This window comes from Salvelinus namaycush, chromosome 5 (assembly GCF_016432855.1).
Source record: "Salvelinus namaycush isolate Seneca chromosome 5, SaNama_1.0, whole genome shotgun sequence".
Lineage (NCBI taxonomy): Eukaryota > Metazoa > Chordata > Actinopteri > Salmoniformes > Salmonidae > Salvelinus > Salvelinus namaycush.
In genome coordinates, this window is record NC_052311.1 from 7,099,943 (window position 1) to 7,114,609 (window position 14,667).

At 45.5% G+C, this 14,667-nt stretch overlaps 2 protein-coding genes across 5 annotated transcripts in view; one reads left to right on the forward strand and one right to left on the reverse strand.

Annotated features, from left to right (window-relative positions):
• The window catches only part of LOC120047895 (UDP-N-acetylglucosamine--peptide N-acetylglucosaminyltransferase 110 kDa subunit-like), a 40,602-nt gene extending 31,669 nt beyond the window's left edge, over positions 1-8,933 (reverse strand). For 2 of the 4 annotated variants that reach the window (XM_038993481.1, XM_038993480.1), the window contains exons 1-6: positions 8,560-8,933; positions 6,222-6,372; positions 5,406-5,649; positions 5,077-5,145; positions 1,091-1,207; positions 312-391 (exon numbers count right to left, since the gene is read on the reverse strand). In XM_038993481.1, coding sequence (XP_038849409.1) covers positions 312-391; positions 1,091-1,207; positions 5,077-5,145; positions 5,406-5,649; positions 6,222-6,372; positions 8,560-8,596 — 698 coding nt within the window. In that variant the 5' untranslated portion in view covers positions 8,597-8,933. Of the gene's footprint in view, positions 1-311; positions 392-1,090; positions 1,208-5,076; positions 5,146-5,405; positions 5,650-6,221; positions 6,406-8,559 lie in introns of all 4 variants that reach the window. The other 2 variants (XM_038993479.1, XM_038993478.1) reach the window with 1 other exon arrangement.
• Positions 1-14,667, forward strand: part of LOC120047900 (BTB/POZ domain-containing protein KCTD16-like) — a 908,275-nt gene that overhangs the window by 498,486 nt on the left and 395,122 nt on the right. The gene's annotated exons all lie outside the window — the stretch shown is intronic.

Consider the following 14,667-nt stretch of genomic DNA (forward strand, 5'->3'; position numbering starts at 1 on the left):
CTGCTACTTTCATATGCATGATTCTGTGTGTTTGACTTTGTTCAAATGTAATTACAAGGTGTCAGAGCGTCATACCTAGGCTACGTCCGAAACGGCACTCTATTCCTTATATAGTGACATTTTTGACTGGAGCCTATTGGCCCTTGTCAAGAGTAGTGCACTACACAGGGAATAGGGTGCTGTTTGGAACACAAAGCCTATTACTAGCCTAAGACTCACCAGGTGAAATTAGGATGATTAGAATTATAAGTGACATGAACAAGGGAGTGTCTTCAGGTTTAACTGGTTATACCATGGGAACAGTCACTGACCTGTCAAAGATGCGAGCCTCTTTCAGAACGTTGCCCAAGTTGATGTAGGCATCCAGGAAGTTGGGATCCAGAGTCACAGCCTGACAAATACCCATAAATCCATACATCATACACAACGAACAGGATATACTGTAGTAGAAGTGTTAAACATTTCCTCCAAACACCAGTTGTAATGTGGACTATTTAAGTTAATATTCAGTTAAGCGTAATTAACAAAATGCCTTGAATATTTATACATGTTCCCATTATGTAATTCACATGATTTCAAGCGTTCCATTTATGTCACAGGTTGGTCACTAGATGCGATTCTGGATGTTACTCATATCTGTTGATAGGGCCTGACGCCAGACTGCAGGTCCAAGGACACTGATTGTTGTTGTATTCTGTGGAACACTGATTGTGTAGCTAGCAGCTGACGTTGTTTTGGCTTAGTGGTTCTGTACAAGTAGGATAAGGGGCATCTCTGGTCGAAGGCCAAGTTAGACATTTCCTCTGCTCCTGTTTCAACTTGTATTAAACCAGATTGATTTGTGATTGAATATATCCAACACTGGTCTTTTATTTTGTTTAGCCAAAAATCCCCTGTACTGTGTACCGTTCTTCCCCTGTTCACCAGTGTACACTCTACTAGGACTGTACTTAAAAACGTTCCCAGACATGAATAGTATTGTTTGTGAATTATCAAACGTTTCAGCCCAGACATGAACCCTTAGTCAGTCAGACTAGACTATCCTGGTCTGTCTTTTGTTTTTACATCATCGGCTCTGTCGAAGTCTTACCTTCTCAAAGTGGTGTATGGCCAACCATATCTCTCCCTGGGCGTTGAACACACAACCCAGGTTGCTCCAAGCCACCGCAAAGTTGGGCTGAGTCTCAATAGCCTTCAGGTAACACGCCTTCAATGGGTTAACAATCAAAACCAGAGGAAGAGGAGGAGAGGAAGAGCAGTGGTAGAGGAAAAGAAGAGGGGGAGCCGTGATAGAGGTGGTAGGAGGAAAGGTTGTCAAATAAAATAAAGATATGAAGAGAATAAAACAGGAAGAAAAACAAAAAGGGATAGAGTAAAAATAATTAGTGACCGTACTCAACTAAAGCAAAAAGTGAGTGTGCAGCATGGACTCGCCTGCGCTGAAATCTGCGGCGCTAAGCTGCCTTGCTTATTCCTACGCTGCGCAGATCCAACCAGCACCCACACGCAGACCGACATTCTGCAGTCATCATGGCCTCTTTCTCACAAGACGAGGAACAGAAACGTTGACTAGCCTTTTCTGCTTTACTATGTAATGTACAGACGATAATAAGCCGCTAATGTGAAGGGAAATACCTAAATGATATTCAAATTCATAACACAACCAGTAACTTCTATTTTGGTTGCAGTCTATTTGATAGCTGATTATATTTACTAGCGGTATCTCTCACAACCTTGAATGGCGGGTGCTGCGTGCAGGTGGAGGTCCCTGTAATGCGTGCGCACAAAAAGCTACGTGGGCGGGGCATGTCCTAGGTGTGTGTTTGGCTACAATCACATCACCACGCACACCGCCACTGCCGACCGTGCTGCTGCTTAGCAACAAGAGGTCGATGTTTGCCGCCGCTGCGCTCGCTGAACCCGGCCGCGTTGCGGACTGGCTGCAGACCCTGAGCCCCGGGAGACGCCCAGCTTACCTAGACTGCCACTCTGTACCCACAATGCCTTTCAGGACCAACGAGTGGCAGGGGACGGGGTTGGGGTTAGAGGACGTGGAGACCGCAGCCAAGAAGCTGGTTCGATGGTTAGATAGAGGGGGAATATAGAGAAGGGGAGTTTTGGAAGTTAAGGGGCATCAAGACGGCCAAGTGTCTGATGCCCTAAGAGGAGGATAGGAGAGTTGATCTACCACCAGAGCCCAGGGGCTGTTCTGCAGGGCAATGGGGAAATAGAGGAGTTGTTTAAGCAAGCCAATGGTGTCCTCTTGGGAGGCTGGGGGTACGCTGGGTGCCAGGCTGACAGAGGGCGTCGGGGGGAGGAGGGGTCTGTACCCAGCAGGCCGGGGGGGGGAGGAGGGGGGGGAGCTTTGTGCCTGACGCTTTTTTGGCCTTGGTTGCCTTGTTCGCTGCGCAGCCCCTGCGTTACTGCACACTCACAGCGCATTGTCTGCATCATCCGCAGAACGCCGCAACTCCAAAACCAAGAAGGAAAAAAACTAAATCAACAGGACAACAAGTTAGAGGGTTCTTACTCAGGATTTTATCTTTTTCCCCGCTAATTGCTTTCATTTTTGTAATGTTTTTATTTTATTTACTGATATATACGTTTTGGCCGTTATGGTAATTTAAGACATTTAAAAAAGGAATGCTTACTGTACTTCTTTTTGTTTTGTTTTTGTTTGTTTAACTTTTCTTGTTTTGTTTCTCTGCTCTTCAGAGTAAGCCACAAGACAGAGGAGCTTCTTGCTCAGGCATAACGTAGTAGTTCATGGTTTCTCTCTTGCTGGCAGTTACAAACCCGTTACCATATTGTTTGTCAGAGCAGCGGGCGGCAGCCTCAGCAGCTGGTGGTTGAGGACTGATGCTGCCCTAGTGATCCGTGTTTCAGCCAGGGCACCTAGGGTACGGTAGCAGGAGTAATGTCATCACCCACCTGAAACAACCTTCTAAATAACATCATCAGTCGTGGAAAAAACCCAAGAGACAAAATAAAACAAGAGCGTTAGTAAAAGTTCGCAAAACAATACACAATTATTTTTTAAATTCTCACATGGAAAGTAATTAAAACGTCCTTAAAAAAAAAGCACTACAAAAGACAACCTGCTGTTTACACTCATGCAACGTTTATTGTATTTTCTAAGAAAAATAATGTTTCAGGGTGGGGGGGGGGGGGGGGCAGGAGGGAAGAAAGGCTTTGATAATGCGTTTCATAATATTAATAGTATGGCCAAGCTAGGCGAAAGGAGGGAGGATAACTAGCTTGATCTTCATCAAATGAACTGATCACATTTCTTTGGGAATAATATGGTCATAGCATACGCTTCCTTCAACCTCTTCTTCAAAAAGGTTATTTTTTTTTATATGCTTGGCTTTTTCTTTGTCCTGTTGTGCTTGAATCCTGGCCAATGGGGAGTGAGAAGAAAAGCCTCGGTGTGTAATGTTTGGGCATCTAGAAGCCTCCATAGGTAGCTCTGAAATAAAGAGGTCAGCGCTGGTTGCTGCGCATGCGTGTTTCTCTCTAACCAAGCCAACTGAACGCGGGTGGCGGAGTGCAGTTTGTGAGCTGTCTGCCTGACGCAGCATCGGACAGTACTACTAGGCTCTTGTAAGGAGGGGTGTGTGTGACAGTATGAAAACGTGGTACAGTCCTGACTATTCTATTCACCCACTCTAAGACAGCAGGGAGCTGTCAGCTTGGGGCGTAGCTAGTGTGTCAGGAAGGCAGCTCTTAGCGCGCACACTCCACCAGCCCTAGCGAGCGCGCGGGGGGAAGGAGCAACAGTGCAGGGGGGCTGGCCCGGCGATGAGCTGGCAGCTCTCTGGAGCTCCTGCCCCTTCTAGCACCAAATAAGATGGCCTGGCACCAGGTCACCTAGCAAGATGTCAACTCCAGCTTTCACCCAACCCAGGGAAGGTATAGATATCATATCAGGGAGATGGATAGACATAAAATGGCTTAAGAGTAGATAAAGGGGTCAGAGAGCGCCCCATAAGATACAAGAAGACTAGCAAATCTGCATGGGTAGGGGGTAGTGGTACAACTGGATTGGGTGGTGGGGTGGTCCATTTGTTGTTAAATAACTGGAGTCATGTGGTTTGGTTAGAGGCCATCTTATCTTTTGCATTGCAAAGAGATTAACTAACTTCATCAGTTCATTTATCCTTCCAAGACCGAGCCAGCATTATCCCTCCAAAACCACCGTTGTTTATTTTTTATTGTTTTACGAGTTTATAAAATATCCATATCAGAACCATAATTACTGCTACCAATTTGAAAAGCCCAGCCTTTCTTCCTGTGAGGGGAGGCTGACCGGAGGTGGAGAGGTCAGCGAGAAGAGCATTGTGGGACTAAAGAGAGCAGGGGGATTGTGTGCAGGTGGAGTGAGAATGAAGATGACTATTCTACCTAGGCTCAAAGAAAAAAGTATAGCCTTTTCAAAAATCCGTAATAGAAAGAAAAGGAGGGTTTAATGGGTTGGGGGTGTAGAAAATACCCCCTCTCCCTTCAAAATAAAGCAACATTATTAGCCTCATAAGAGGGAGGGGGAATCTGGGGGAGGAGGGGTATGGGGCTTGCCCAGAGCCAGGGTATAATGGGGGGGTATGGGGCCTGCCCAGAGACAGGGTGTAGTGGGGCGTAGGGCCTGCCCAGAGCCAGGGGCCAGCCCAGAGCCAGGGTGTAGGGAGCCAGAGTGTAGGGCCTTCCCAGAGACAGGGGGCAGTGGGCCTTGCCAGGGTGTGGGGGCCTGCCCAGAGCCAGTGGGCGCCTTGCCAGAGTGTGGGGCCTTCCCAGAGCCAGGGTGTAGGGGGGGGCCTTGCCAGCGCAAGGGCGTACGTAGGGCCTGCCCAGAGCAAGGGCATAGTGGGGGGGTAGAGAAAAATCACACTCAAGTGAATGAGTGAAGAGTCTGAGTGGGGGGGAAGACGGGGGCAACTTTGGCCATCGGGCTCAAAGGGGGGGGGGGGGATATAACTGACAAACAAAACATCTTACAAAGAAATCAAAGTACAAAGTAAATTTTTGAACAAACAAAAGATAAGCAAAAAGCTGTGCCGGTGTCAAGCCCCTCAAACATACCTTAGCCTCTTCCAAACGCCCGAGGGCTTTGAGCAAGTTCCCCAGGTCGCTGCGGACACAGTACAGATCCTGAGGGACAGGAAACAAACAGATTAGAGCTCCAAACCAGAAATGGACTACTAGACTGACGAACACATATTACAGTCTGAGATCTACAAGTGATCATCAAATGTCTGGGTAGGATACTAGAATAGATGTCAGATTGGGGTAGCTTGGGGGGTGTAAGACATGTTCAGCGTAAAGGTTTGGCAGAACACCAAAACATTGGGTTTTGTGCTGGGCTGCTGGCTTATGATGGGGTACATTATTTGGGCCCAAGGTCTACTCACAGGGTTGTACTGTAGCGCTGAGACGTAGGCCTGGACGGCTCCCTCCATGTCCCCCGCTGCCACCAGGGCTGCTGCCAGGTTGATGTACCCGTCGATGAAGTCTGGTTTCAGCCGCAGGGCGTGGCGGTAGTGCTCTATAGCCTCCTGCAACTGCCCGCGCTCCTTGTACACGTTGCCCAGGTTGGAGTAGGCCTCAGCAAGCATCGGGTTCTGCTTGATGGCCAAGGTGCTGAAGTGGGCAGACCTGGTTGGACAGAGGAGTGGAGGGGGTCACGAGGCTGGTTGGGTGTGTGGTAGTACTGGGTTGGAGAGATGTGGTGCTGTGTGGTCCAATAGTGATACTTAAGTCAGTCAATGGAAGATCTAATTTAGCACACTAGCTGGTGTGTTGTGTTCTGTGAGATAGTGGGACAACTAGAATAGTTGTGTGTGGGGTTCAACTGAAATTTATTTCAAATTTCACAACAAATAACTTCCTTGTGCTTATTATACATAGTGACAGAGGAACAACCCAAGACACCTGGGAAAGACAGACAGATCAAACCTAACACCTGTAAGAGAAACCAGCCACCACCACCACTGTAAAAAGAGTGGGAAAAGAGGAGGTCAGTAGAACATGTAGGGAGATCACTGACAGACCAGCTGCGCAGCCAGCCATTCGTTACTCCCCAAAACCACCACAGATGTGTCGTAGTAGTATGAACTGTCGGCAGCCAGTGTATTACAGCCCCAGCGGGCCCAGTATTCTCTCCAGACCATGTAGACCGACTTCAGTGACCCCTGACCTCCTGGTCTTTCACTCTCCCCCCACCTCACCTGTCGAGCCTGCGACACTGGAAGTGGATGGAGGAGAGCAGCAGTAGCACGCCCGTGTTGTCGGGCTCCTGCCTCCACAGCTGCATACAGTGGCGCTCGGCAGCCTCAAAGTCACCCGACTGGTACTCCCTGTGCGCCAGCTCGGCCAACCCTTGGAAGGAAAGCATACGTTGTTTTGTCGGTTCTGTAGCACCAACACCCAACAACCCGAGGGGGGAAACAACACGTTAGAGGTGATGGAAGAACACGAGGACAGAGCCAAAATAATAAACGAGATAAAAGTACTGGAGAAATCATAAATCAGACTATTTATAATTGATAAATGCCTTTGGTTGATACATAATTGCACTTAAGTATATTAATCAATAGTTGAATAGAAAAAGCTGTGTAGGGATTAACTGTCAATCACAGGGTATGAGTCACATGGGAGAGACAAAATGTGTGACTATAGGCCAGATTGCTACTGTTATTCTCTGTTTTATGAGCTCAAGAATTCAACTGTCATTCTTCCTTTGAAAGACAACTAGCTAGATGATTAGCTGCCGTTAGCTGCATAACAGGAGCTGAAGAAACATAGTAAGTGAATTGTTAGGATTTTAACTAAACGTTAGCTAGTCATCAGCGCCCTTATCATGAAGAGATAAGTATTAACATTAGCTAGTTAGAACTGTCTGACATGAAATAGTATGAAAAACGCAATGTTGTGCGATGAAATGAAAACGGACCAAAGTACATTGCTGGATGAAACGTAAAGTGATGGTTTACAAATGGACGCTAGATAGCGGACAAATACAACCCCATCAACATCTGGGTAACTAACGTTCGATGCATGCCTAAAAGGGGAAAACAGACCCAACCTTACAGACCCAGCACAATCACAGTCAATACACACAGGATCAACAAGCTAGCTACGTTAGCTAGCTAAATTGCATTGTATCAAACGTTAGGGAAGACACCAAGAAAATAAAACGAATTTTGTCTTGCGGGACTATGTTCAAGTTATCCAATACAATAACATACTTCCATCTTCATGTCTGGCGGGTTTATCTACATAGCTGATCCATTTTGTGTGTTTACGCAACAGATCGCTACATAGCCACACCTGGCTGACACCATGAAACAGCAGAGGGAGCTCACCCCTATCCACATCGACGGGACCACAGTGGAGGCGTTAAGCTTTAAGATCCTCTGGGTACACGTCACTGACAATCAGAAATGGTACACCCACACAGACAGTGAGGTGAAATAGGCGCAAAAGCATCTCAACATCAGGAGGCTGAAGAAATTCGTCTTGGTCACTAAGACCCTCAAACGTTTACAGATGGAAAATTGAGGGTACCCTTTCGGGCTGTATCGCCGCCCGCAACAGCAGGGCTCTCCAGAGGGTGGTACGGTCTGCCCAATGAATCACCGGGGGCACACTGCCTGCCCTCCTGGACACCTACAGCACCCGATGTCACAGGAAGGCCTAAAAAGACCAAGGACATCAACCACCCGAGCCACAGCCTGTTCTCCCCGCTATCATCCAGAAGGAGAAGTCAGTACAGGTGCGTCAAAGCTGGGACCGAGACTAAAAAACAGCTTCTATCTCAAGGCCATCAGACTGTGGAACAAACTCCCCCACGACGCCAGGTCAGCGGAGTCAATCACCACCTTCCGGAAACACCTGAAACACCACCTCTCTAAGGAATACCTAGGATAGGATAAAGTAATCCTTCTAACCCCCCCCCTTAAAAGAGTTAGATGCACTATTGTAAAGTGGTTGTTCCACTGGATATCATAAGGTGAATGCACCAACTTGTAAGTCGCTCTGGATAAGAGCGTCTGCTAAATGACTTAAATGTAAATGTTTAAATAGCCATTACTAGCCGGTTACTCAACCCTGTACCTTAGAGGCTGCTGCCCTATAGATATGGAACCACTGGCCACTTTAATGTAACACTAGTCACTTTAATAATGTTTACATATAGCTTTACTCATCTCATTTATACTGTTATATTCTACTGTAGTCAATGCCAATCCGACATTACTCGTCCTAATATTTATATATTTCTTAATTCCATTATTTTAGATGTGTGTATTGTTGTGACTTGTTAACTTACTGCACTGTTGGAGTTAGGAACACAAGCACTTCGCTACACCCGCAATACCATCTGCTAAATATGTGTATGTGACCAATACAATTTGAGTTGATGCTATAATTGAAGATGGCGCAACATTTGGATTAGTTACACGCTGGCACAAAAAAACAATGGTTCTGCAAGATGTTAGCATAGGCTCGTGTAATGCTAGCGAGGAAGCTAACTAGAGAGCTAATGCTAACTGGGGCGAGCTCTACCTGTGCTGTCAGCCACATTTCCCACGGAGCTCGCCATCTCCTCGGTCTTCGAGTCTTGCACGGTGGTCGTCAGTGTTGTAATTTGATAATATCAAATTAAGAGAATTTTATTCGTCGATTGATCGAAGTTTCTTGAGCCGTTGCTTGCTAAAGCTGTTAGCCTAGCAATGCTAACCACAGAGTCAACGCTAGCTAGTCAAGAAGAATGTTACTATTTTCAACAGTTGGCTAGTTCCTATGCTATTTACCGTCCTTGCCGATATAACTTCTCGCAATCAGCCTAGCTCTAAATTTCCTTCAAATTCACAATCATGAAGCGCTGGTTCGACTTCAACAAAGCGACTCTCGAGCCATAAAATGGCGAATGAGCCTCAGCCAGGGATTTTTTTGGTTTGTTGCCAGAATATAGATCCAACGAAAATAATCAATCCACAAACTGTACAGAAAATGAGCGTGGTGGTGTGTGGTCCAATAAGCGTAATTAATATTAATTAATTATTCAAAGGGAACACACACCCAACGTTTTAAAAACGAGTATATGCAAACATTTTGTAAATAATTATTTTTGCGCGGATGGATACAGAGTTGTTTTGTGGTGCATCATTCCCCACATGTGCACTGCGGCAAGTCGAAGTGACAAGAATGTTCTGAAGGTTGAAAATAGAGGGTAGTGAAGACAAACCAAAGCAGTTAGCAGATGGAAAGACTGAGTTGTTATGACATTGATTGAAAGACAGAAAAATACATATGACAAGAGTGTTTGATGGCTAACTAGAAATAATTTACACTTGTCTGGGTAGGAGGGCGGGGCACGGCCATTCACACCTGCGGTCAACCTCTTTCTCGTTGCACAATGATTAAACAATGGACGCATATCCATAATTTCCCTATACCCCCTGTTTGATAATTGTTTTGGCCATGTACAACTAACTAAATAGTACGTAATGTGCAGTGACAGTGCACACCTTGGCAAAATGAGAACCCCCCACTTTAGGCACCTTTCATTTTTAGACCACGACCAACAGGGGGCAGTCGCCACATATCTTTGATTCGTTGTATAGACATCTGGAGAACGTAAACGACAGGTGTCAAACTCATTTCACGGAAGGCCGAGTGTGCAGGTGTTTGCTCCTCCGTTTTACTTAATTGATGAATGAAGGTCACTAATAATAAGGAACTCCCCACACATGGTTGTCTAGGTCTTAATTGAAAGGAAAAAACAAAAACCTGCAGACACTAGGCCCTCCATAGAATGAGATTGACACCCCTGATGTAAACTCTCTGCAAGATTGTAATGCACAGCCTGTTATTATATTATTATACCTTAGATGTTTACTATTATCCAATCACACACAGCTATGTATAACCAGTCATGCATAACTATGTCATCTTTGTTTTTTAAACTTTCTATTCTGTAATAAATAAAAAGACCGCTGCACCACTCTGGCGTCGTCCGGGTTAGGGTTTGGCCGGTGTAGGCCGCCATTGTAAATAAGAATTTGTTCTTAACTGACTTGCCTAGTTAAATAAAGGTAAAAATAAATAAAACATTTGTGCAGAGTCAACTATCTTTGGTGAAAGTGACGTGTGAATAAGTTACTGACAAAAATAACCAGTTTAACAAGGCTATAACTTTGGTAACTACTTAATTTTTTTGTACGAGAGGGCCTGTAACATGTCATCTCTCTCTCTCTTCCTTTCTTTTCCTCTCTCTTAAACATGTGCCCTTTCCTGTATCCCCACTCTCCATCATCCTCTTTACCATGGAAATGAAAAGCCCCCCCCCCCCCCTTTCCCCTTTCCTCTAGCCTCTCCAGCTGACTGACATGTCTAAAGAGATCCTGAAGGACGTTGAGACCTGATGTGAGAGATTAACTTCCCATTCTACATTCTGCCCTGCTTGAAGACGTTGGAGAGGGGGACTCTGCACCGCTCTTTCTTCCCAGAGCCCCTCTATGGGAACAGGGCCGACACCATTGGTCATGTCTGGTCCTCTCTAGTCCTCTCTGTGTTCTCAGAGCATGCATAGCCGCATCCAGTTTGTGTGTTCGTCCCCCCTTTTTTCATTCCATACCTCTCCCTCCATCCCTTTCTTTCCCCTCGGCTCTGTTGTGCCGGTTAGCCATCGCCTAACGCAGCTAGGGCCGGGGAATGATGTCATGGGTAATGGGCAGTGTCTGCAGCAATTCTATCTGACATGTTTTATCTTTGTTCAGGCCCATCAGTGTGGACACACACACACACACACACCTTCACATCTCCTCAACCCCAAGGTTCACTGCTGGGCAGATTCACCAAAACAAGCTCTGCTTTCATTCTTTCGCTTTGGCTCAGTTTCCCACAGAGAATAGACATAGCAGGCCAGGCTATTTTAGGAAATGTGATTAAAAAGAGGGTCACCCACTCACACACTAACTATCTGTGCTGGGACCCTGATAGAGGCCCAAATGACACCCTGTTCCCTATATAGTGCACTACTTCTGACCAGGACCCCATAGAGCTCTGGTGAAAAGTAGGGCACTATATAGGGAATAGGGTGACATTTGGGAAGCATGCACAATCTTGTACCCATTAGACCAGGGTTGTATTTATCAGGGCACACTGTAGTAAAACATGTTGCAACGCAAAACAAGCATTTCTTAATGGACATGTTCAGATCATCCCTCCCTGTTTCAGTCCATTCTTACATTTGGTGCCTAAGGAATACGACCCAGTGGTGATGTCTGAGGTATTTTTTAATTACTAGGCCAGATTGTTCTGCTATCTCATGAGTGAACAGAAATATCACCCATTCACATTAATTTACTCAATCTGGACTATCCTCAATAAAGGACCCATAGTCCTGTGTAAAGGACCCATAGTCCTGTGTAAAGGACCCATAGTCCTGTGTAAAGGACCCATAGTCCTGTGTAAAGGACCCATAGTCCTGTGTAAAGGACCCATAGTCCTGTGTAAAGGACCCATAGTCCTGTGTAAAGTGTAAAGGACCCATAGTCCTGTGTAAAGGACCCATAGTCCTGTGTAAAGGACCCATAGTCCTGTGTAAAGGACCCATAGTCCTGTGTAAAGGACCCATAGTCCTGTGTAAAGGACCCATAGTCCTGTGCCCGTAGTGATTATATTTGGGTTGTTGTGTTTTTTAATTACTAGGCCACAGCATTTAGTTCTGCCATCTCATGTGTGACCAAAACTATCACCTACTGATTCACTCAGTCTGGGCTGTGTCCCCAATAATGTTCTATACAAATAGTAAAAAGATGAGGGTCACCCGCTCAATCATCCCATAATCTGCTCGGTGACCCTTGGAAAGAGTGGTGATGTCTCAGCCATGTTCTTGTGCCATCATTACTGGACCACACCACAGTGTTCTGACAGCTCATCTCATGGGTGACCAGAACTATCACCCATTCACTAAACTCTCTCAGGCTGGGTTGTGTCACTAATAGGCTGCATTTACACAGACAGACCAATTCTGATTTTTTCCCCCCAATTATTGGTCTTTTACCAATCAGATCAGATCTTTTGCCTATAATTGGGCAAAAGATCAGAATTGGGCTGCCTGTGTAAATGCAGCCATACAGTCCCGAGCCCAATAATGTTTTGTTCTGTACCGATAGAGGTGTTTCCTGTTTGGGGATGTGGTTGTGCTTTTAAGTTAGGCCTATTGGACAACAGTGTTCTGCCATCTTATCTCATGGGTGACCAGAGGCTCAGCCAAATTGTTTTAGTGTACAGACGGTCCAGTTTCAGATACTGGCACACATATCTGCACAGCTCATGCTCATGATGTTCAATGTAGATGGGTTATATTGGGATCTTCCCCATTACTCATACATCCCTGTTTAATATATAATTTTATTTATCTAGGCAAGTCAGTTAAGAACAAATTCTTATTTACAATGACAGCCTATCCCAGCCAAATCCTAATCCAGACGACACTGGGCCAATTGTGGACCGCCCTATGGGACTCCCAATCACATCCAGTTGTGATACAGCCTGGAATCGAACCAGGGTCTGTAGTGATGCCTCTAGCACTAAGATGCAGTGGCTTAGAATGCTGCTGCGCCACTCAGGAGGGTTATGTTGGGGTCTTCCCCGTTACTCATACATCTCTGTTTAATATAGTGGGGTTAGGTTGGGATCTTCCCCGTTACTCATACGTCTCTGTTTAATATAGTGGGGTTAGGTTGGGATCTTCCCCGTTACTCATAAGTCTCTGTTTAATATAGTGGAGTTAGGTTGGGATCTTCCCCGTTACTCATACGTCTCTGTTTAATATAGTGGAGTTAGGTTGGGGTCTCCCTCCTTCCAAGTCCCTGCAGTTGGTAGAACAGCCACTAGGTTACCTTGGAAGTCCACAGAGGCAACGCCACATGACTTTGTAAAGAAAACACTGCAGCAGAAAGAAACATAAATAGATGTCAACTGATCCTGACATTTTGCTGACTGAGGGCCAATCCTCAAGGTTGTAGAGAAAATGAATAGAGAGATAAAAGGTGACAACCTTTTTTATATCATTAATTTAATGTAACCAATGAAAAAAAGCACAACCTGTGAAGGGAAACCCTATTTCTCTGATTCCTATTCGTCACCATTCTTATTAACAGCCTCCCGGGGAAGTGTTTGATGTTTAACCATATAGATACACACGATAAATAATGAGCTACAAGACGGATACACAGAGTAAATCACTAGCTACTCAGTATCCTGCTCATGCGCTGGTCAAACGATCACACTGTTGTTGTTGACACACTAGCACACTGTTGTTGTTGACACACTAGCACACTGTTGTTGTTGACACACTAGCACACTGTTGTTGTGGACACACTAGCACACTGTTGTTGTTGACACACTAGCACACTGTTGTTGTTGACACACTAGCACATTGTTGTTGTTGACACACTAGCACACTGTTGTTGTTGACACACTAGCACACTGTTGTTGTTGACACACTAGCACACTGTTGTTGTTGACACACTAGCACACTGTTGTTGTTGACACACTAGCACACTGTTGTTGTGGACACACTAGCACACTGTTGTTGTTGACACACTAGCACACTGTTGTTGTTGACACACTAGCACATTGTTGTTGTTGACACACTAGCACACTGTTGTTGTTGACACACTAGCACACTGTTGTTGTTGACACACTAGCACACTGTTGTTGTGGACACACTAGCACACTGTTGTTGTGGACACACTAGCACATTGTTGTTGTGGACACACTAGCACACTGTTGTTGTTGACACACTAGCACACTGTTGTTGTGGACACACTAGCACACTGTTGTTGTTGACACACTAGCACACTGTTGTTGTTGACACACTAGCACACTGTTGTTGTTGACACACTAGCACACTGTTGTTGTGGACACACTAGCACATTGTTGTTGTTGACACACTAGCACACTGTTGTTGTTGACACACTAGCACACTGTTGTTGTTGACACACTAGCACATTGTTGTTGTGGACACACTAGCACACTGTTGTTGTGGACACACTAGCACACTGTTGTTGTTGACACACTAGCACACTGTTGTTGTTGACACACTAGCACACTGTTGTTGTTGACACACTAGCACATTGTTGTTGTTGACACACTAGCACACTGTTGTTGTTGACACACTAGCACACTGTTGTTGTGGACACACTAGCACACTGTTGTTGTTGACACACTAGCACACTGTTGTTGTTGACACACTAGCACACTGTTGTTGTTGACACACTAGCACACTGTTGTTGTTGACACACTAGCACACTGTTGTTGTTGACACACTAGCACACTGTTGTTGTTGACACACTAGCACATTGTTGTTGTTGACACACTAGCACACTGTTGTTGTTGACACACTAGCACACTGTTGTTGTGGACACACTAGCACACTGTTGTTGTTGACACACTAGCACACTGTTGTTGTGGACACACTAGCACACTGTTGTTGTGGACACACTAGCACACTGTTGTTGTTGACACACTAGCACACTGTTGTTGTGGACACACTAGCACATTGTTGTTGTGGACACACTAGCACACTGTTGTTGTTGACACACTAGCACACTGTTGTTGTTGACACACTAGCACACTGTTGTTGTTGATACACTAGCA